The sequence below is a fragment of the Gorilla gorilla genome, chromosome 10 (genome assembly GCF_029281585.2).
Source record: "Gorilla gorilla gorilla isolate KB3781 chromosome 10, NHGRI_mGorGor1-v2.1_pri, whole genome shotgun sequence".
Classification (NCBI taxonomy): Eukaryota; Metazoa; Chordata; class Mammalia; order Primates; family Hominidae; genus Gorilla; species Gorilla gorilla.
In genome coordinates this window covers 61,708,044-61,731,588 of record NC_073234.2, presented here as the reverse complement: position 1 = coordinate 61,731,588, position 23,545 = coordinate 61,708,044, and the positions used below count along the sequence as shown (strand labels likewise).

The window sequence follows — 23,545 nt, the reverse complement described above, 5'->3', positions numbered from 1 at the left end:
TAAGATTTGAAATAAAGTCCTCTATAGTCATAATAAAGGAAAATATACAACTGAAAAAAATTTTTAAATGTCCTTGAAGCTAGATAGGGTTTTGATAGATGAAGATGGTAGGGTAAGGGCATTGTTGGCTGAGAAAATAAAATGAGTAAGAGGAAAAGCAAAAGGGAACACCCACTGTGTCCAGTCAAGGGAATGAAGAACAGAGGAATGGAGGAGGGATAAGGGGAAACAGCTATTTGGAAGCAGAGAAAACGAATTGAGGCCAGATCATGGTGGGCCTTAAATACCATGAAACAAGTTTTAATTAAAAAAAAATTTTTTCAGGCTTAGGCTTGAAAAGACATTTGTCTAAAGATGATATGCAAATGACCAACAACATATGAAAGGATGCTCAATATCACTAATCATGAGAGAAATGCAAATCAAAACTACAGTGAGATATCACATCAGACTCATTAGATTGACTCCTATACAAAAAGTAGAAAATAACAAGTGCTGGTAAGGATGTGGAGAAATTGGAGCCCTTGTGCACTGTTAGTAGGACTGTAAAATAGTGCAGCAGCTAGGAAAAACAGGATGGAGATTCCACACACACACAAATAAAAACTCAGCAATTCACTTCTAGGTATATATCCAAAAGAACTGAAAACATGGTCTCAAAGAGATAATCGTACAACCATATTCACACAGCACTATTCACAATAGCCAAGAGGCTGAAGCAACCCAAGTAAATGATTAGGCAAAATATGGTATATACATGTACAGGACGGTTATTCAGCTTTAAAAAGGAAGGAAGTTCTATCACATGCTACAACATGGAGGAATCTTGTGGACATCATGCTAAATGAAATAAGCCAGTCACAAAAAAGCAAATACTGTATAATTCCACTTATATAATGTATCCAAAGTTGTCAAATTCATAGAAACAGAAAGTAGACTGGTGGTTACTTGGAACTAGGGGTTGGAGAAAAAGGAGAGTTTAATGGACATAGAGTTTCAGATCTGCCAGATAAAGTTCTGAACATCTGCTTCACAACAATATGAATATAGTTAACATTACTGAACTGTACACATAAAAATGTTAAAGATGGTAAATTTTATGTTATGTGTTTTTTACCAAAATAAAAAAGAATTCAGTAACTTAAGTCCTCAAAATATTTATGCTGCTTTGTAATAAACTTCTAAGGGGTTGTGTGTGTGTGTATGTGCATGTTCATACGTGTATGTGTGTTAGGTTGTAGTAAAATATATGTATAGAAGGTCCCTGCCTTATGAGAGTTTGACCTATGATTTTTCAACTTTGCCATTGTGTGGAAGTGATATGCATCCAGTAGAAACTGTACTTCCAGTTTCCAATTTTGAACTTTGATCTTTTCCTGGGCCAGAGATATGCAGTATGATACTCTCTTGCACTGCTAGGCAGCATCAGTGAGCCTCAGTTCCCAGTCAGCCACTGATCAGAAGGGTAAACAACTAATACTCTACAGTGCACTATGATGCTAGATGATTTTGCCCACCTGTAGGCTAATGTAATGCAACTGAGCACGTTTAAGGTAGGCGAGACTAAACTATGACGTTTGGCAGGTTAGGTATATTAAATGTACTATTGATTTATGGTATTTTCAACTTACTATGTGTTTATCAAAATGTAACCCCCTCTTAAGTCAAGGAGCATCTGTAGCTGCTTGGATCTACATTAACCTCATTTATCTATACCCTACCTATGTGAGTCTTAGAAACTTGTCTCATATAAACAATGAGCTAGCCTAAAAAAGGGGACTTTGACAATGCTTCATCGGTCTTTGTCACTCTGGAAATATCAGCATCTGCATATTGAAAAAGGTCTCATTATATTAGCTTTCCATAAGATGTCACCTGATTATAAGACTTCTTTTGCACCTTCCCAGGTGAGTCATCAGAAAATTTTTTAGTTTTATATGTTTGTAGGTCCAATGCATTTTAATTAAATTTAATATATTTAATATGTACAAATTAAATATACTTCATATATAAGGTTACCCCTTATTTATATGGATTAAACTGACTAAAATTAAATGATATAGCCAAGTTAATATTATTTCATGTTTATCAATATTTCATTGCTTCATTGCTATACAATCTGTTTTTAGGTATAATATTAAATCACATAAAAACTCATAAGTGAATACTTAATCTTTTTGTTTCTATATTGGGTCACAAGTACTGAGACAAATTATGTAACTTTAAATATTATTAACTTTGGAATTCTTATTATACAACTATAATTGTTTATTTTTCTTTTGCTTTTTAGAACTTTCCTGCTATGTTTATCTGTATTTTGTGGTAACATACGAGACTTACCTTTGAATGTATAAAACTGGCTCGTTTTACATGATCTGAACTTGAGAAGCTGTTTCTTAGGTTTCAAGACAACATGCTAAATACGTAGGACCATCTACTGGTGAAGGATGATATAGTCCTATGGACTGGTTTTATTGGAACTTGTAATAGCCCAAGTTAAAGATCATGAAGATTGTGAAGCCCAAAAGTGTATTATTGAGGGAATCCTGCTGCCAGAATATGCTTATCACTTAAATTGCAGCAGAGTGGTCTTAGATAGAAAATACAAGAGCTGAGAAGATACTACAAAACAAGTAAGTCATTTATATGGAGCCACAACATCTAACAGGCATACATTTGTTTAATATTGATATAGTAAAATATTTCATGAGGGCTCTGACAAGGACTGTCTTGTTAATCTCTGAATCCCTAGCACAGCAACTGGTACATGGGAGTGTCAACAAGTATTTACTGAATCAGTGAATGAATAATGACAACCAGGGCCTCAAAACTTTTGAAAATTTGCCTTATATTCTCCCTCTCCCATAGGACCACACCCATAATTTAAAATAAAAAAAATACAAATATAAAGTGTAACATAAGTTCCCTTTTTAGATGAAAAGTGCATCTATCTGTTTGGTTAATCAGAAACCTTGAGTCAGTAAAAATTATACTTAATATTTATGTTAAAAATAGTAACAATGAAAAACGACCTAAACTAATTAAAAGAAGGTTATGCGGACTTGCATAGGCTTTATAATCAAATATTGCTCATGTCAAATTTCAGCTCTATAGTTTGGGTATTGTATGAGGTTGGATTAATTACTTAACCTTTCTCTCCTCATTTTCCTCTTTTATTAAATTAGCATTTTGTCTATACCCTACAAAGATTTGGTGAAGTCTGTAAATGCAATGATTTGTGCCTACTTGGTAAATACTAATAATAAATCCAGCTGTTGACTTTTTGTCTGACTGAGGGCATTCATTTTCCTAATTTTCAATGGTCACAAGCATCTTCGGACAGGGACCAAATTTTATTTAGTAATAGAACTTAGCACAGTGCCTGGCATAGGTAGATACTTAATAAATGTGTTGTATTAATAAAGAAAATTAATATTTAAATAACTATTTGGTGACTATTGTCTATAGTTCTACACATGGTTATATACAATACAATGTATAAGTAAGGTGTATATAGACATATACCCAACATGGCCATTTACAGTATAGAAACAGGGTATTTTGTAAAAATGGAATAATTTGTAATTCCTTTGATTAATCTAGTCTTTTTCTTAATGGGTAAGGAATTCATAAGGAATGATGAGTTCAAGTAAATACACATCAGATGGAAATTATATTATAATGTACTCACACACAGCCACAATCTCATTTAGCTGCATAATGATTTTTACCTTTAAGGACATTTTTCTCATTCATTTTCATTAATACAATTCTGGCTTATAAATAGACCATTGGTTTTGAAAATTTCACAATATGAAATGTAAACCAGCCCTGAACTTGGTAGTCAGGAAAAGCATCAACAATGAAGAAGAAATTGGTTTTTAAAAAAATATTTTATACATCCACCTGACGGCGCTCATGTGGCAAACATTAGAAGTACAACCCCAAAACATATTCAACATATCTAAATGTATATAATCAGAACTGTAAATAGCCTAGGCTGTGTGAAAGTACTTTTCACTTCTAAATGAGGACAATTTTGCCCATAAAGTAATTATATCAAAGTCATCTTTTTAAATCAATGATTTAATAACCTTTACCATCATTTTATGCATATATCAGAAGTGTGTAACATTCTCTGGACTTGGGTTTCAATGTGTAACAGATTTTTCTAGACTTATTGAATCAAAAAGCTATTCCAAACATATTAGAATAGGCTGAATCTATTGCCAAATATGAAACTATACTTGGAACCAATGTTTCAAATAAAAACTAGGATATTCATTTATGCCTTTACTGACAGACCAAAACTTGAGACAAAAACCAAATTTCTATCAAGAGAAAACCATTCCCACTGTAAACAAATGTAAATTTGTATTGAGTTTTAAGGTATATCATTCTTCTTGAGATTATTTGAGAGGGATTATTACACATTATCCTGCTTACAAGAACACAAACTGTTTTAGACTCATGCTTGGCATAACATTACATGCTGTAGAAATATAATGCAACGTTTTCATAGAATCCAACTTATTTTTCAAGTTTAAGAGTTAACCTAAAGAATGCACATTTTAAACTCAAGCTCCATAAACTTATAGCTTTTTGTTTGACCAAAAATATGTCAAACGTTTGGGCAAATAGATATAACATGGTAAAAGTAGTTTGAAACTTGAAATATTCTTTCTTTTTTCCTTTCCTCATCTATCCCTTGCTGTATTCAAAAATGGCTAGTTTCTCAGTCTTTTTCATGTTTTCTGTAAAATATAAGAGTAGTAAAATATGGTATACCCATTGGACCATTTGGAAACAATTAAATGGTACATAAATACAAGTTCAAATCAGAGATGTTTTCCCCTCCAAGTTAAGGATATTGGTCCTGAAAAATAAATTCAGAAAACAAATAGGCACAAAAAGCTCATGGAAAACGTGCATATTAGAACTTTAACATTTAAATTACAGTGTACATAGTTTTTAATACAGAATTTTAGGCATCTTTGAATCCTGTGCATCATAAATAATGAGTCTTTTTTGCTTTAGCTCATGGGTAAAATATATTAAATAATGACTAATTACAAATCTAATATTTGTTTTGGCATTCTTTTCAATGTTTCAAAACAAAATTATCAGGTTGTTTTAAAATTATGTTTTATTTTTATATTATGAAAATTAAGGCATGAAAATTATACACATCTTTCACATGAGGATTTTTCATTTTCTTCTTGTACCTTTAAAAGTTAACTTAAAACACTTGCCTCAGACTTTTGCCCTTGTAGCAGTATAAACCGGATAATCACTTATGTAGAAAAGATTAATGAATAAGTTTTAGCAAGTTTAAGTTTTGGTTCCATGCTTCTTAAAAAGAATCTTTAATTCCTGTCTCACTTTTCTAACAGGAAATATTAGTAACTGGTGAATAAGTAGGTGATAATACTAATGAAAATGTTGGACAAATGTACTGATTATAATTTTATATTGCATTCCTTCATGTAAGTTGGTTACATTTATTGAAAATTAAAAATGCACTAGCTATCATGGCAGAATTGAAAATGTAGAAATGTTATGATGTTCTATAATGATCATTATGAATGACTTCCAGGTACTCTATCACCTGAAAAGTCTAAGAATCACAGACTTAACATCTATTATGGCTGTGTCTCAACAGGCAAATAAAATCCTAGGCGACTAACAACTGATCATTCCAATATTCTTCTGGTATATCAACGTGGTATCATAGGCAGCAAGAGATAAAGTTTCAGTCTTGGCTTTCCAGCTCCAGTGCACACAAATAGAATAAAATCTATTTCATATGACTAGTCCATATAGATTATTTCTCATTATGTTCAATAAATATTAAATTTACCAAAACCATAATTATTTTCCCTTCTCATTGCTAATGCCTTAGAGGTACATTAATATTGAGTAAGACTGCATAGTTGCTGAATGATTTACTAACTTTCTCATTTCATTTTAAACCACAGAACAATGATCTTTGCACTTTGTACTTAATTTTCATTTCTTGTAAACAATAACCAAATAACAATAAGACTAACATTATGAAATTTACTTTATTTTCTACACCTCATCTAACTTTTATTGCTATTATAGCCCAGTTTGATTTAAAGGATAATAACAAAAGAGCACTAAACCAGAGAGTCAGGAGAACTTCATTTGATTTCTCGATCTTTCCTTAAGTAAAGTGCATGATTAGGGCAAATCTGAGTGTCAATTTTCTCAAAAGCAAAGTAGGAAAAATAGTATTTGTTTCAAAACATTGTCATCAACATTAAGGTGAAATGATGTAAATGGGGATTGTAAATTATAAAGTACTATTCCAATGTATGTTATTACTATGATTCTCAGAATCCTTAAGTTCTTTTATACCATTGCAGTTCTTAAAATGTAGACTCATCCTTGGGCAAAAAAACAAGCTGTGTATTTCTGAACAGAAGTTGCAATAGGTAATTCTGCTAAGGAAATTATCAGGTTGAGACAGTGTTTGGATACTCCTTTTCTGTATTGGCAATTCTCTTTTTAAAATGAAAGGATTTATTAAAAATATTTAAGATTTGTACTAAAATTAATTTGTTATATGCCCTCATTAAGATGCTTAAAGTCCAAAATTTAAAAATATGGCATTTTATACATTTTAGCCATGCTTTTTTCTTTCAACAAATGCCATTAAAACAATTTTTATATTGAAATTATTTATAAAACTGTCAGCTATTTTGTACAGGTTTAGTTGGCCATTAGCAATAATCAATTTGAATTCTAGCTATTAAACCTAATATCAACCGTAAATGGACTAAATGTCACTCAAAGTTTGAATTTTATGCACTTGGTATCAACCCAAATGCTGCTCAGTTTAACTTGTTTCATTTCCAGAATATCGCCCATGTTTGTTAAGAACTTCAGACACACCACATATACTTAGTAAATCTGGTATTCATCATGAATTCACCTAGAAAATCCTGTTTTACAAGTGCATTAGGCCTTCACTAGGAATTAGTATAAGTCATAATGACTGACCTTACATAATGCATTTGTTTATTTTCTTCTGAAAAGTCAGATCACATACTTCCTTAATGCTAAAATCTTATAAAACATGTCTCGCTGCCTTTTTTTCTCTGTGCTTAGCTTAACATACTTCATGCAGTATAACAGAATGTCTTTGAGCCTTTATCTAATAATTAACTTTTAAAATATGTCAAAACAAATTAAGATGTCTCATCTTCATTTTTAATTGTTTTCAGCACTGAGTCTTCTCCCAAAATTTTACATAGTTCATTGAGTCTCTGCTGCATTTTGGGAATTCCAGCTAGCTGAGATTCTAGCTTTTGTTTTTCTTCACTCAATGTCAAACGGATAGCAGTGTCCAATTGTTCAAAGCGCCAACCTCCTTCACCATCAAACTGTAATAAATGTGTGTGGTATTTCCTGCATAATTAAAATGAAATAATATTATTAGCCATAATGTTGAAAAATCATTTTAGTTGTAGGTTTATCACTCAAATTGATACCCAAAGGCAAATTTTAAGTAGGCGCTATTTTACATTTGAGTTTTAAGGACATATCAAAAAGTTAAATACTGTGATTTTTTTAAAACCCAAAAGTCATTAATCCGATCTTTAGGAAAATTTTTTTTTTGTTTTTCATATTCTGGATGTATATTAACTGTAAAGGAAGACATGCTGTTGCATGTATTTAATTTATCTTCATAACTCAATTTGGCTCCTGAATAAATAGTAAGGCATTCTTAGGATGGGAGTAAGGAAAGGAAGCTGAGGAAAGAAAATCAACATTAAAAGGTCATAGAAAAACTAAGGAAAATAAAGGAAATACAGTAGCAATTCATTAATACACCATTCTTTGGGAATGAGTTCTTCTACATAAGTAAAATTTTCTCAATAATAAATATAGTTTAAAAACATTTAAAAAAACAAATCTTTGATAGAAGAAATGTTTTAAAGATACTTCCACATTTTTATATGATTTAATCTGTTTCTTATGGCTCAGTTTCATAATTAGGAACTTCACAGAGGTACAGAGATTATTTTACTGATGAGATAGGAGATGATCCACCTTGTCCTCAAGGAGGCTGAGGTCACCATTCTGTCGGCTTTGTGGGGGATATTTGGTGAAAGAAAAGTTGGCAGAGCTGGTCCTGCATGGCTGAACCACCTGCATTTTTTCACTGCTGAACTGGCCTATATTCTTATGCGTCCTCAATTTTTCTGCCTTCCCCTATAGTTTTTCTCACTTCTTGCTTCCTTTTAAGATCTCGTCTGTCATTGTTAACTATGATTGGTGGGCTTTTTTCAAGCAGTTTCCTCCTGCTTTTTAAAAAATTGAGAGATAATTCACATACCATAAGTGCATCCTTTAAAAGCGTAAAATTCGATGATTCTTAGCATACTCACAAGCTCATGCAACCATCACCAGTAATTTCAGAACATTCTCTTCAACCCCAAAAGAAACCATCAGCAGTCTTTCTCCATTTCCCTTTCCACCCAGCCCCTGACAACCACTAATCTCCTCTCTCTCTATAGATTTCTCTATTATAGACATTTCATATACATGGAATTATACAATATGTGGCCTTTTGTGACTGACTTCTTTTACTTATACGAATGATTTCAACGCACAGAGGGTGGAGGAAGATGGTGGAATAGGACTCTACAGTGATCATCCGCTTGCAGAAAAACATCAAAATTACCTACACACAAAAATACCTCTACAGAAGCTAAGGAAACCAGGCAAGAGTTCACAGTATCTGGTTATAGAATATTAATAAGAAAATAGTCATTGGAGTGGGTAGGAAGTGCAGTTTTACATTCTCTAAGTCACCCCTGTCCCAACCACAAAGTGCACAGCTCAGAGAGAAATACCACCTACTTGGGGAAAAGAGAGGGATGTAAGCATAAGAGTTTGCATTGGAACACACTACCAGGCCTGCCACAGTAAAACCCAGCACTAGACAGACTCCTACAGACCCTCACTTCTGCTGGTACCTGCAGACTGAGCCTCTGAACCTGCCTCAGTGCCAGACAGAAACCTGTTGTCCCTGCAAGGCAAACTCAATTTCTGGTCTGCATCACCACGAACCAACAAACTATAGAAGCCATGGGCTCCAAATAGCCCACAGTGGCAGGCAGGAATCAGTGGCTGGGGGCTCAGATTTCAGCTCAGCACTGTGCCAGCCTTGGTGGTCAAGGGATTCCACCCTGACACTGCACCATCCACCATCGTCCTGGGCTTAGAGTGCTCTTGGTGTTGCAATAGCTGCAGCAATCACTATCTTAGAAACCACAACAGGTGACCTGCCTAGAATTTCTGGATAGGCTTACTGTCAAATAACTTTCTCAGACAAAGCTAGACTATGCAAACTGGAATAAATTTCTAGGTCTTTAATGTGTAGACATCAATTCATGACCACAAGGATCAAGAATAATCAGGGAAATGGGACTCACCAAATGGACAGAATAAAGTGCCAGTGACTGACTCTAAAAAGATGGAGATGTTTGACCTGCCTGACAAAAAAATTAAAATGGTTGTTTTTAAAGTAAGCTTAATGAATAATATGGTTTTTCTGCATCCCCACCCAAAATCTCATTTTGAATTGTAATCCCCATAAGCCCCATGTGTCAAGGAAGAGACAAGGTGTAGGCAGTTGGATCATGGGGGTGGTTTTCCCCATGCTGTTCTCATAATAATGAGTGAGTTTTCATGAGATCTGGTGGTTTTATAAGTGTTTGGTAGTTCCTCCTGTGTTCATTCTCTTTCCTGCTGCCTTGTGAAGAAGGTGCCTTTCTTCCCGTTTGCCTTCCACCATGATTGTAAGCTTCCTGAGGCCTCCCCAGCCATGCTGAACTGTGAGTCAATTAAACCCTTTTTCCTTTATAAATTACCCGGTCTAGGGCAGTTCTTTATAGCGATATGAAAACAGACTAATACAGTAAATTGGTACTGGTAGATGGGGTGCTGCTATAAAGATACCCAGGCCTAGCATGGTGGCTCACGCCTGTAATCCCAGCACTTTGGGAGTCTGAGGCAGGTGGATCATGAGGTGAGGAGTTCAAGACCAGCCTGGCCAAGATGGTGAAACCCCATCTCCACAAAAATACAAAAATTAGCTGGGCATGATGGCAGGTGCCTGTAATCCCAGCTACTCAGGAGGCTGAGGCAGGGAATTGCTTGAACCCAGGAGGCAGATGTTACAGTGAGCCGAGATCACACCACTGCACTCCAACCTGGGTGACAGAGTGAGACTCTGTCTCAAAAAAAAAAAAAAAAAAAGATTCCCAAAAATGTGGAAGTGACTTTGGAACTGGATAACAGGCAGAGATTGAAACAATTTTGAGGGCTCAGAAGATGGGAAGATGTGGGAAAGTTTGGAATTTCCTAGGGACTTATTGAATTGCTTTGACCAAAATGCTGATAGTAATATGAGCAGTGAAGGCCAGGCTGAAGTAGTCTCAGATGAAGATGAGAATCTTCTTGGGAACTAGAGCAAAGCTGACTCTTGCTATGTTTTAGCAGAGACTGGTGGCATTTTGCCCCTGCCCTAGAGATCTGTGGAACTTTGAACTTGAGAGAGATGATTTAGGCAGAAGAAATTTCTAAGCAGGAAAGCATTTAAGATGTAATCTGGGTGCTCTTAAAAGTGTTCAGTTTTATGCTTCACAAAGAGATGATTTGGAATTGGAACTTATGTTTGAAAGGAAAGCAGAGCATAAAAGTGTAGAAAATTTACAGCCTGGTGATGCAATGGAAAAGAAAAACCCCTTTTCTTGGGAGAAATTCAAGCCAGCTGCAGAAATTTGCATAAGTAATGAGGAACCAAATGTTAATCACCAAGACAATGGGGAAAATGTCTCCAAGGCATGTAAGTGGTCTTCATGGCAGCCCTGGAGGCATAGGAGGTAAAAATGGTTTCCTGGGCCAGGTCCAGGAACTTGCTGTTTTGTGCAGTCTCAGGACTTGGTGCCCTATGTCCCAGCTGTGGCAAAAATGGGCCAATGTACAGCTCAGGCCATTCCTTCTGAGGGTACAAGCCCCAATCCTTGGTGGTTGGACCTGTGGTGCACAGAAGTCAAGAATTGAGGTTTGGAAAGCTCTGCCTAGATTTCGGAGGATGTATGGAAACACCTGGATGTCCAGGCAGAAGTTTGCTGCAGGGTCAGAGCCCTTATGGAGAACCATTGCTAGGGTAGTGCAGAAGGAAAATGTGAGGTCAGAGCCCCCACACAGAGTCCCCACTGGGGCACTGCCTAGTGGAACTGTGAGAAGAGGGCCACCATCCCCCAGACCACAGAATGGTAGATCCACTAACAGCTTGCACCATGCACCTGGAAAAGCAGCAGACACTCAGTGCCAGCCCATGAAAGCAGCCATATCCTGCAAAGCTACAGGGGTGAGCAGCCCAAGGCTATAGGAGCCCAGCTCTTGCATCAGCAGCACCTGGATGTGAGATATGGAGTTAAAGATTATTTCAGAGCTTTAAGATTTGACTGATCCACTGGATTTAGGATTTGTACAGGGCCTATAGCCCCTTCTTTTTGGCCAATTTGGAATGGGTGTATTTGCCCATTTCATGTACCCCCATTATATCTAGGAAGTAACTAACTTTGGACTTGGACTCTTGGGTTAATGCTGGAATGAGTTAAGACGTTGAGGGGCTGTCAGAAGGGCATGATTATGTTTTGAAAGTGAGGACATAAGATTTGGGAGGGGCCAGGGCGAAATGATACAGTTTGGCTGTTTCCTTACCCAAAATCTCATCTTGAATTGTATTCCCCAAAATCTCCACGTGTCAAGGGAAAGACCAGGTGGAGGCAATTGGATCATGATGGGGTCTCCCCCATGTTGTTCTCATGATAGTGATTGAATTCTCATGAGATCTGATGGTATTATAAGTGTTTCGTAGTTCCTCCTGAGTTCATTCTCCTTCCTGCCACCTTGTGAATAAGGTGCTTTGCTTCCCCCTCACCTTCTGCCACAATCATAAGTTTTCTGAGGCCTCCCCAGCCATCCTGAACTGTGAGTCAATTAAGCCTCTTTTCTTTATAAATTATCCAGTCTCAGGCAGTTCTTTATAGCAGTATGAAAACAGACTAATACAGCGCACTTCAATAAAATACAGAGAAACAATTCAGAAATCTATTAGAGAAATGCAACAGATATGAAATAATGGGAAAAAAGCCAGAAATGCTGGAGCTGAAAAATACAATGAAAAAAATTAAAAATGCAATGGAGACATCAATAGCAGAATTTATCAAAGAGAAGAAAAAATATGTGAACTTGAAAACAGGTTACTTGCAAACTTACGTTATGATACAAAGAAAGAATGAAAAGGAATGAAGAAAGCTTATGGGACTTATGGAATAGCATCAAAAGAGCAAATGTCGCCTGGACATGGTGGCTTATGCCTGTAATCCCATCACTTCAGGAGGCTGAGGTGGGTGGATAATGTGAGGTCAGGAGTTCAAGAACAGCCTGACCAACCTGGTGAAACCCTGTCTCTACTAAAAATACAAAATTAGCCCAGCGTGGTGGTGTGTGCCTGTACTCTCAGCTATCTGGGATGCTGAGGCAGGAGAATTGCTTGAATCCAGGAAGCGGAGGTTGCAGTGAGCTAAGATCACACCATTGCACTCCAGCCTGGGTGACAAGAGTGAGACTCCAGCTCCAAAAAAAAAAAAAGCAAATATGTGAGTTGTTGGTATTCAAGAAGGAGTTAAGAAAGATAAAGATTTATAAAGCTTATTTAAATAAATCATAGCAGAAACATTTCAAAATCTGGAGACAGATATAACTATCTAGGTACAGGAAGGTCAAAAGTCTTCAATCATACTCAATCCGAATAAGACTACCCTATGATATATTACAATCAAACTGCCAAAAACCAAAGACAAAGAGAGAAACCTGAAAGCAAGAAAAAAAATAACACATAAGGGAGTTCTAATATGTCTGTTACCAGCTTTTTCAGCAGAAATCTCACAGGCCAGGAGAGAATGGAATTACACATTCAACGTGCTGAAGGGAAAAAATCTTTCAGCCAAGAATTCTGTTCTTAGCAAAATTGTCCTTTGGAAATGAAAGAGATAGACTTTCCCACACAAACTAAAGCTGACGGGCTTTATCACCACCAGATATGTCTTATAAGGGGTACTAAAGGGAGTTCTTCACATTGAAAGAAATGATGCTAATGGGTAATAAGAAAACATTAGAAAGTATAAAACTCACTGGTAAAAGCAAGTAAACAGTCAAATTCAGAATACTCAAATAATATAAAGGTGGTATGTAAATCACTTATTTCTTTTTTTTATTATACTTTAAGTTCTAGGGTACATGTGCACAACATGCAGGTTTGTTACATACGTATATGTGTGCCATGTTGGTGTGCTGCACCCATTAACTCATCATTTACATTAGGTATATCTCCTAATGCTATCTCTCCCTGCTGCCCCCACCCCACAACAGGCCCCAGTGTGTGATGTTCCCCTTCCTGTGTCCAAGTGTTCTCATTGTTCACTTCCCACCTATGAGTGAGAACATGTGGTGTTTGGTTTTTTGTCCTTGTGTTAGTTTGCTGAGAATGATGGTTTCCAGCTTCATCCATGTCCCTACAAAGGACATGAACTCATCATTTTTTATGGCTGCATAGTATTCCATGGTGTATATGTGCCACATTTTCTTAATCCAGTCTATCATTGATGGACATTTGGGTTGGTTCCAAGTCTTTGCTATTGGTAAATCACTTATTTCTTTAGTATGAAGACAAAAAGACAAAACTATTAAAAATTATAACCATTAAAATAATTTGTTAAAGTATATACAATATAAAAAGATGTAAATTGTGATACTAAAAATTCAAAATGGGGAGATGAAGGGTAAAGGTTGTGTTTTTTTTGCAATTTGTATATACTTTAACCACTAAAATAATTTTTTAACATATATACAATATAAAAAGATGTAAATTGTGATATTAAAAATTCAAAATAAGGAGATAAAGGGTAAAGATTGTGCCTTTTTTGCGATTAAATTAAAGTTGTTATGAACTTAAAATAACATGTTATAAGATGTTTTTATAAGCCTCATGGTAACCATGAAGCAAAAACATATAATAGGTACAAAAATAACATGTTTAACTATAAGATGTTTTTTGTAAGCCTCATGGTAACCACAGAGCAAAAATCTGTAGTAGATGCACTAAAAATAAAAAGCAAGGAATCAAAGCATATTACTAAAGAAGATCACTTACCCACAAAGAAAGACTGTGAGAGGAAAAAAGGAAGAAAATATCTACAAAACAACTAGAAAGCAATTAACAAAATGACAGGAGTAATTCCTTACCTATTAATAATTACCTTGAATATTAATGGATTAAGTTCTCCAATTAAAACACATAGTTTCTGGGCCAGGTGCAGTGGCTCACGTCTGTAATCTCAGCGCTTTTGGAGGCCGAGGTGGGCAGATCACTTGAGGTCAGGAGTTTGAGACCAGCCTGGCCAACATGGTGAAACCCCATCTCTACTAAAAAAAAAAAATAGCTGGGTTTTGTGGTGGACCCCTGTAATCCTAGCTACTAAGGAGGCTGAGGCAGGAGAATCACTTGAACCTGGAAGCAGAGGTTGCAGTGAGCTGAGATCACACCACTGCACTCCAGCCTGGGCTTCAAAGCAAGACTCTGTCTCAAAAAAAAAAAAAAAAAAAAAAAGACAGCGTCCGTCTGGATTAAAAAGCAAGACCCAACTGTGAGCTGCTTACAGGAGACTCACTTCATCTGCAAGGACAATATAGACTAAAAGTGAAGGAATGCAAAAGATATTTTATCCAAATGAAAACTAAAAGGCATCAGGAGTAGCTATACTAATGTCAGGTAAAATAGACTTTAAGTGAGAGCTATAAAAGAGGCCAAGAATGTTATTATATAATAATAAACAGGTCAATTCAGCAAGAAGATATGATAATTCTGAATATATTTGAACCCAACATCAGAGCACATACATATATAAATCAAATACTCCTAGATCTGAAAGAAGTGAACTACAATACGAGTAGGAGACTTCAACACCCTACTTTCAGCAATTAGATCATCCAGACAGAAAATCAAGAAAGAAACACCAGATTTAAGCTATATTCTAAACCAAATGGATCTAACAAACATTTATAGAAAATTTCATCGAAAAGCTTCAGAATATACATTCTTCTCAACTACACATGGAACATTCTCCAGGATAGATCACATGTAATGCCATAAAACAAGTCTTCAAAAATTTAAGAAGATTGAAATTATATCAAGTGTCTTTTCTCTCCTGAATGATATAAACCTAGAAATCAATAAACAGGAAGAACTTTGGAAACTTACAAATACATATAAATTAAACAACATGATATTGGTTAACCAATGGGTCAATAAAGAGATTAAAAGAAAAATTTTAAAAATTTTCTTCTGAAAACAAAAATGGAAACACAACATACCAAATCTGTAGAATACAGCAAAAGCAATTTAAACAGGAAAATTAATAGCAACAAATACCTGCATCAAAATAGATTAAAAATGTCAAATAAACAACCTAATATTGTAGGTCAAGGAACTGGAAAACAAGAACAAATCCAAACCAAAACTAGTAAAAGAAAGGAAATAATATACATCAGAGTGGAAACAAATAAAATAGAGCCTGGAAAAACAACATAAAATATCAACAAAAATGAATAATTGATTTTTTCAAAGATAACCAAATTTGACAAATGTTTATCTAGAATAAGAAAAAAGAAAGAAGATTCAAATAAATAAATTCAGAGATGAAAAAAGAGAAATTATAATTCATACTACAGAAATACAAAGAATGACGAGACTGTTGTAAACAATTATAAACCAACAAATTGATTAACCTAGAAGAAATGAATAAATTTTGAACACATACAACCTACAAAGATTGAACTATGAAGAAACAGAAAATGTCAACAGACAAATAACAAATAAGGAAATGGAATCACATCAAGAAAGTCCCAGAATCTGATGGCTTAACTACCAAATTCTACCAAATATTTAAAGAACTAATATTAGTTCTCAAACTATTCCAAAAATTGAAGAGGAAGGAATACGTCCAAACTTATTCTACAAGGCCAGCATTACCCTGATTCTGAAACCAAACAAAAAGACAACAACAAGAAAAAGAAAACTACAGGCCAATATCCCTGATGAACATAGATGCAAAAATCATCAACAAAATACCAGCAAACTGAATTCAACAGCACTTTAAAAAGGTCATTCACCATGATCACGTGGAATTCATCCTGGAGATGCAAGGAAGGTTGAACATATGCAAAGCAATAAATGTGGTACATAACATTAACAAAATGAAGGACAAAAAATATGATTATCTTAATTGACACAGAACAAGCATTTGATAAAATTGAACATCCTTTTATGCTAAAAACACTCAACAAACTAAGCATAGGAGGAACATAGCTCAACATAATAAAGACCATATGTGACAAGCCCACAGCTAACATCTATACTGAAAAGGGAAAAGTTTAAAACTTTCCCTCTACAACCAGGCATGGTGGCTCATGCCTGTAAATCTTACTACTTTGGGAGGCCAAGGTGGGAGGATCACTTGATCCTAGGGGTTTTTTGGTTGCAGTGGGATATGATCACACCTCTGCAGTCCAGCCTGGGTGACGGAGTGAGACACTGACTCTAAACAAACAAACAAACAAAAATAACATGTTTTCTGTAAGATACGGAACAAGGTAAGAATAAGAATGCTCACTTTTGCCACTTACATTCAGTGTACTACTGAAAGTCCTACCCAGAGCAATTAGGCAAGAAAAAGAAATAAAAGGCATCTGAATTTGAAAGGAAAAAGATAAATAAAGGAAAAAGTTAAATAAAGGAAAAAGATAAATTGTTCCTGGCTGCAGATAACATGTTCTTTTTTTTTTTAATTATACTTTAAGTTTTAGGGTACATGTGCACAACATGCAGGTTAGTTACATATGTATACATGTGCCATGTTGGTGTGCTGCACCCATTAACTCATCATTTAACATTAGTTATATCTCCTAATGCTATCCCTCCACCCTACCCCCACCTCACAACAGGCCCCTGTGTGAGATATTCCCCTTCCTGTGTCTATGTGATCTCATTGTTCAATTCCCACCTATGAGTGAGAACATGTGGTGTTTGGTTTTTTTGTCCTTGCGATAGTTTGCTGAGAATGATGGTTTCCAGCTTCATCCATGTCCTTACAAAGGACATGAACTCATCATTTTTTATGGCTGCATAGTATTCCATGGTGTATATGTGCCACATTTTCTTAATCCAGTCTATCATTGTTGGACATTTGGCTTGATTACAAGTCTTTGTTATTGTGTATAGTGCCACAATAAACATATGTGTGCATGTGTCTTTATAGCAGCATGATTTATAATCCTTTGGGTATATACTCAGTAATGGGATGGCTGGGTCAAATGGTATTTCTAGTTCTAGATCCCTGAGGAATCGCCACACTGACTTCCACAACGGTTAAACTAGTTTACAGTCCCACCAACAGTGTAAAAGTGTTCCTATTTCTCCACATCCTCTCCAGCACCTGTTGTTTCCTGATTTTTAATAATCGCCATTCTAACTGGTGTGAGATGGTATCTCATTGTGGTTTTTGATTTGCATTTCTCTGATGGCCAGTGATGATGAGCATTTCTTCATGTGTCTTTTGGCTGCATAAATGTCTTCTTTTGAGAAGTGTCTGTTCATATCCTTTGCCCACTTTTTGATGGGGTTGTTTTTTTTTTCTTGTAAATTTGTTTGAGTTCATTGTAGATTCTGGATATTAGCCCTTTGTCAGATGAGTAGATTGCAAAAATTTTCTCCCATTCTGTAGGTTGCCTGTTCACTCTGATGGTAGTTTCTTTTGCTGTGCAGAAACTCTTTAGTTTAATTAGATCGCATTTGTCAATTTTGTCTTTTGTTGCCATTGCTTTTGGTATTTTAGACATGAAGTCCTTGCCCATGCCTATGTCCTGAATGGTATTGTCTAGGTTTTCTTCTAGGGTTTTTATGGTTTTAGGTCTAACATTTAAGTCTTTAATCCATCTTGAATTGATTTTTGTATAAGGTGTAAGGAAGGGATCCAGTTTCAGCTTTCTACATATGGCTAGCCAGTTTTCCCAGCACCATTTATTAAATAGGGAATCATTTCCCCATTGCTTGTTTTTGTCAGGTTTGTCAAAGATCAGATGGTTGTAGATATGCGGCATTATTTCTGAGGGCTCTGTTCTGTTCCATTGGCTATATCTCTGTTTTGGTATCAGTACCATGCTGTTTTGGTTACTGTAGCCTTGTAGTATAGTTTGAAGTCAGGTAGCGTGATGCCTCCAGCTTTGTTCTTTTGGCTTAGGATCGACTTGGCAATATGGGCTCTTTTTTAGTTCCATATGAACTTTAAAGTAGTTTTTTCCAATTCTGTGAAGAAAGTCATTGGTAGCTTGATGGGGATGGCATTGAATCTATAAATTACCTTGGGCAGTATGGCCATTTTCATGATATTGATTCTTCCTACCCATGAGCATGGAATGTTCTTCCATTTGTTTGTATCCTCTTTTATTTCATTGAGCAGTGGTTTGTAGTTCTCCTTGAAGAGGTCCTTCACGTCCCTTGTAAGTTGGATTCCTAGGTATTTTGTTCTCTTGGAAGCAATTGTGAATGGGAGTTCACTCATGATTTGGCTCTCTGTTTGTCTGTTGCTGGTGTATAAGAATGCTTGTGATTTTTGTACATTGATTTTGTATCCTGAGACTTTGCTGAAGTTGCTTATCAGCTTAAGGAGATTTTGGGCTGAGACAGTGGGATTTTCTAGGTATACAATCATGTCATCTGCAAACAGGGACAACTTGGCTTCCTCTTTTCCTAATATAATCCCCTTTATTTCCTTTCCTGCCTGATTGCCCTGGCCAGAACTTCTAACACTAAGTTTAATAGGAGTGGTGAGAGAGGGCATCCCTGTCTTGTGCCAGTTTTCAAAGGGAATGCTCCCAGTTTTTGCCCATTCAGTATGGTATTGGCTGTGGGTTTGTCATAGATCGCTCTTATTATTTTGAGATGCATCCCATCAATACCTAATTTATTGAGAGTTTTTAGCATGAAGCGTTGTTGAATTTTGTCAAAGGCCTTTTCTGCATCTATTGAGATAATCTTATGGTTTTTGTCGTTGGTTCTGTGTATATGCTGGATTACATTTATTGATTTGCATATGTTGAACCAGCCTTGCATCCCAGGGATGAAGCCCACTTGATCATGGTGGATAAGCTTTTTGATGTGCTGCTGGATTCAGTTTGCCAGTGTTTTACTGAGGATTTTTGCATTAATGTTCATCTGGGATATTGGTCTAAAATTCTCTTTTTTTGTTGTGTCTCTGCCCGGCTTTGGTATCAGGATGATGCTGGCCTCATAAAATGAGTTAGGGAGGATTCCCTCTTTTTCTATTTATTGGAATAGTTTCAGAAAGAATGGTACCAGTTCCTCCTTGTACCTCTGGTAGAACTCGGCTGTGAATCCGTCTGGTCCTGGAGTTTTTTTGGTTGGTAAGCTATTGATTATTGCCTCAATTTCAGAGCCTGTTATTGGTTTATTCAGAGATTGAAATCCTTCCTGGTTTAGTCTTGGGAGGTTGTATGTGTCGAGGAATTTATCCATTTCTTCTAGATTTTCTAGTTTGTTTGCATAGAAGTGTTTATAGTATTCTCTGATGGTAGTTTGTATTTCTGTGGGATCAGTGGTGATATTCCCTTTATCATTTTTTATTGCATCTATTTGATTCTTCTCTCTTTTCTTCTCTATTAGTCTTGCTAGCGGTCTACCGATTTTGTTGACCTTTTCAAAAAACCAGCTCCTGGATTCATTGATTTTTTGAAAGGTTTTTTGTGTCTCTATTTCCTTCAGTTCTGCTCTGATCTTAGTTATTTCTTGCCTTCTGCTAGCTTTTGAATGTGTTTGCTCTTGCTCCTCTCTTTCTTTTAATTGTGATGTTAGGGTGTCAATTTTAGATCTTTCCTGCTTTCTCTTGTGGGCATTTAGTGCTATAAATTTCCCTCTACACACTGCTTTGAATGTGTCCCAGAAATTCTGGTACGTTGTGTCTTTGTTCTCATTGGTTTCAAAGAACATCTTTATTTCTGCCTTCATTTCGTTATGTACCCAGTAGTCATTCAGGAGCAGGTTGTTCAGTTTCCATGTAGTTTAGCGGTTTTGAGTGAGTTTCTTAATCCTGAGTTCTAATTTGATTGCACTGTGGTCTGAGAGACAGTTTGTTATAATTTCTGTTCTTTTACATTTGATGAGGAGTGCTTTACTTCCAACTATGTGGTCAATTTTGGAGTAGGTGTGGTGTGGTGCTTAGAAGAATGTATATTGTGTTGATTTGGGGTGGAGAGTTCTGTAGATGTCTATTAGGTCTGCTTGGTGCAGAGCTGAGTTCAATTCCTGGATATCCTTCTTAACTTTCTGTCTCATTGATCTGTCTAATGTTGACAGTGGGGTGTTAAACTCTCCCAATATTATTGTGCAGGAGTCTAAGTCTCTTTCTAGGTCTCTGAGGACTTGCTTTATGAATCTGGGTGCTTCTGCATTGGGTGCATATACATTTAGAATAGTTAGCTCTTCTTGTTGAATTGATCCCTTTACCATTATGTAATGGCCTTCTTTGTCTCTTTTGATCTTTGTTGGTTTAAAGTCTGTTTTATTAGAGACTAGGATTGCAACCCCTGCATTTTTTGTTTTCCTTTTGCTTTGTAGATCTTCCTCCATCCCTTTATTTTGAGCCTATGTGTGTCTCTGAACGTGAGATGGGTCTGCTGAATACAGCACACTGATGAGTCTTGACTCTTTATCCAATTTGCCAATTTGTGTCTTTTAATCGGAGCATTTAGCCCATTTACATTTAAGGTTAATATTGTTATGTGTGAATTTGATCCTGTCATTATGATGTTAGCTGATTATTTTGCTCATTAGTTGATGCAATTTCTTCCTGGCCTGGATGGTCTTTACAATTACGCATCCTTTTGCAGTGGCTGGTATCGGTTGTTCCTTTCCATGTTTAGTGCTTCCTTCAGGAGCTCTTTTAGGGTAGGCCTAGTGGTGACAAAATCTCTCAGCATTTGCTTGTCTGTAAAGGATTTTATTTCTCCTTCACTTATGAAGCTTAGTTTGGCTGGATATGAAATTCTGGGTTGAAAATTCTTTTCTTTAAGAATGTTGAATATTGGCCCCCACTCTCTTTTGGCTTGTAGAGTTTCTGCCGAGAGATCCGCTGTTAGTCTGATGGGCTTCCCTTTGTGGGTAACCCGACCTTTCTCTCTGGCTGCCCTTAACATTTTTTCCTTCATTTCAACTTTGGTGAATCTGACAATTATGTGTCTTGGAGTTGCTCTTCTCGAGGAGCATCTTTGTGGCGTTCTCTGTATTTCCTGAATTTGAATGTTGGCCTGCCTTGCTAGATTGGGGAAGTTCTCCTGGATAATATCCTGCAGAGTGTTTTCCAACTTGGTTCCATTCTCCCCATCACTTTCAGGTACACCAATCAGATGTAGATTTGGCCTTTTCACATAGTCCCATATTTCTTGGAGGCTTTGTTCATTTCTTTTTATTCTTTTTTCTCTAAACTTCTCTTCTCACTTCATTTCATTCATTTGATCTTCCATCACTGATACCCTTTCTTCCAGTTGATCGAATCAGCTATTGAGGCTTATGCATTCACCATGTTAGTTCTCATGCCATGGTTTTCAGCTCCCTCAGGTCCTTTAAGGACTTCTCTGCATTGGTTATTCTAGTTAGCCATTCGTCTAATTTTTTTTCAAGGTTTTTTACTTGTTTGCCATGGGTTCGAACTCCCTCCTTTAGCTCGCAGTAGTTTGATCATCTGAAGCCTTCTTCTCTCAACTCGTCAAAGTCATTTTCCATCCAGCTTTGTTCCATTGCTGGTGAGGAGCTGCGTTCCTTTGGAGTAGGAGAGGTGCTCTGATTTTTAGAGTTTCCAGTTTTTCTGCTCTGTTTTTTCCCCATCTTTGTGGTTTTATCTACCTTTGGTCTTTGATGGTGGTGATTTACAGATGGGGTTTTGGTGTTGATGTCCTTTCTGTTTGTTAGTTTTCCTGCTAACAGTCAGGACCCTCAACTGCAGGTCTGTTGGAGTTTGCTAGAGGTCCACTCCAGACCCTGTTTGTCTGGGTATCAGCTGCGGAGGCTGCAGAACAGCAAATATTCCTGAACAGCCAATGTTGCGGCCTGTTCATTCCTCTGGAAGTTTTTTCTCAGAGGAGTACCCAGCCGTGTGTGGCGTCAGTCTGCCCCTACTGGGGGGTGCATCCCAGTTAGGCTACTTGGGTGTCAGGGACCCACTTGAGGAGGCAGTCTGTCCGTTCTCAGATCTCCAGCTGCGTGCTGTGAGAACCACTGCTCTCTTCAAAGCTGTCAGACAGGGACATTTAAGTCTGCAGAGTATTCTGCTGCCTTTTGTTTGTCTATGCCCTACCCCCAGAGGTTAAGTCTACAGATCCAAGCAGGCCTCCTTGAGCTGTGGTGGGCTCCACCCAGTTGGAGCTTCCCTGCTTCTTTGTTTACCTACTGAAGCCTTGGCAATGGCGGGCGCCCCTCCCCAGCCTTGCTGCCGTCTTGCAGTTTGATCTCAGGCTGCTGTGCTAGCAATGAGCAAGGCTCCGTGGGCGTAGTACCCTCTGAGCCGTGCGCGGGATATAATCTCCTGGTGTGCCGTTTGCTAAGACTGTTGGAAAAGCGCAGTATTAGGGTGGAAGTGACCCGATTTTCCAGGTGCCGTCTGTCACCCCTTACTTTGAGTAGGAAAGGGAATTCCCTGACCCCTTGTGCATCCTGGGTGAGCCGATGCCTCGCCCTCCTTCACCTCACGCTCGGTGGTCTGCACCCACTGTCCTCCACCCGCTTTCTGACACTCCCCAGTGAGATGAACCTGGTACCTCAGTTGGAAATGCAAAAAACACCTGTCTTCTGCATCACTGATGCTGGGAGCTGTAGATTGGAGCTGTTCCTATTCGGCCCTCTTGGCTCCACTCCCCCAGATAACATGTTCTTATCCTTCATTTTGTTAATGTTATGTACCACATTTATATATAGAAAGTCCTAAAGACTCCATCAGAAAACATTAGATTTATAAATGAATTCAGTAAAGTTGCAAGATACAAAATCAGTATGTAAAAATCAGTAGCATTTCTCTACACTGACAGCAAATTATGTGAAAAAAATCAAGGAAACAATCCCATTTACAATAGCTAGAAAAAGTTAAACACTTAGGCATAAATATAAGCAAGGAGGTGTAAGGTCTCTACAATGAAACTATAAAACATTAATGTAAGGAATCGAAGAGGACACACATACACAAATAAAATGATATCTCATGTTTATGAATTGGAAGAATTAATATTGTTAAAATGTCAATACTACCCGAAGTGATCTACATATTCAATTCAATCCCTATGAAAATGCCAATGATAGTCTTCAGAGAAATAGAAA

The 23,545-nt window shown here is 36.8% G+C and overlaps 1 protein-coding gene across 1 annotated transcript in view; it reads right to left on the bottom strand.

Annotated features, from left to right (window-relative positions):
* Positions 1-273: 273 nt before the first annotated feature.
* Positions 274-23,545, bottom strand: part of ABCD2 (ATP binding cassette subfamily D member 2) — a 74,880-nt gene continuing 51,608 nt past the window's right edge. Inside the window, exon 10 of the mRNA XM_019037827.4 lies at positions 274-7,434. Within this exon, the coding sequence (XP_018893372.1) occupies positions 7,215-7,434 (220 nt within the window). The 3' untranslated portion in view covers positions 274-7,214. The remainder of the gene's footprint in view (positions 7,435-23,545) is intronic.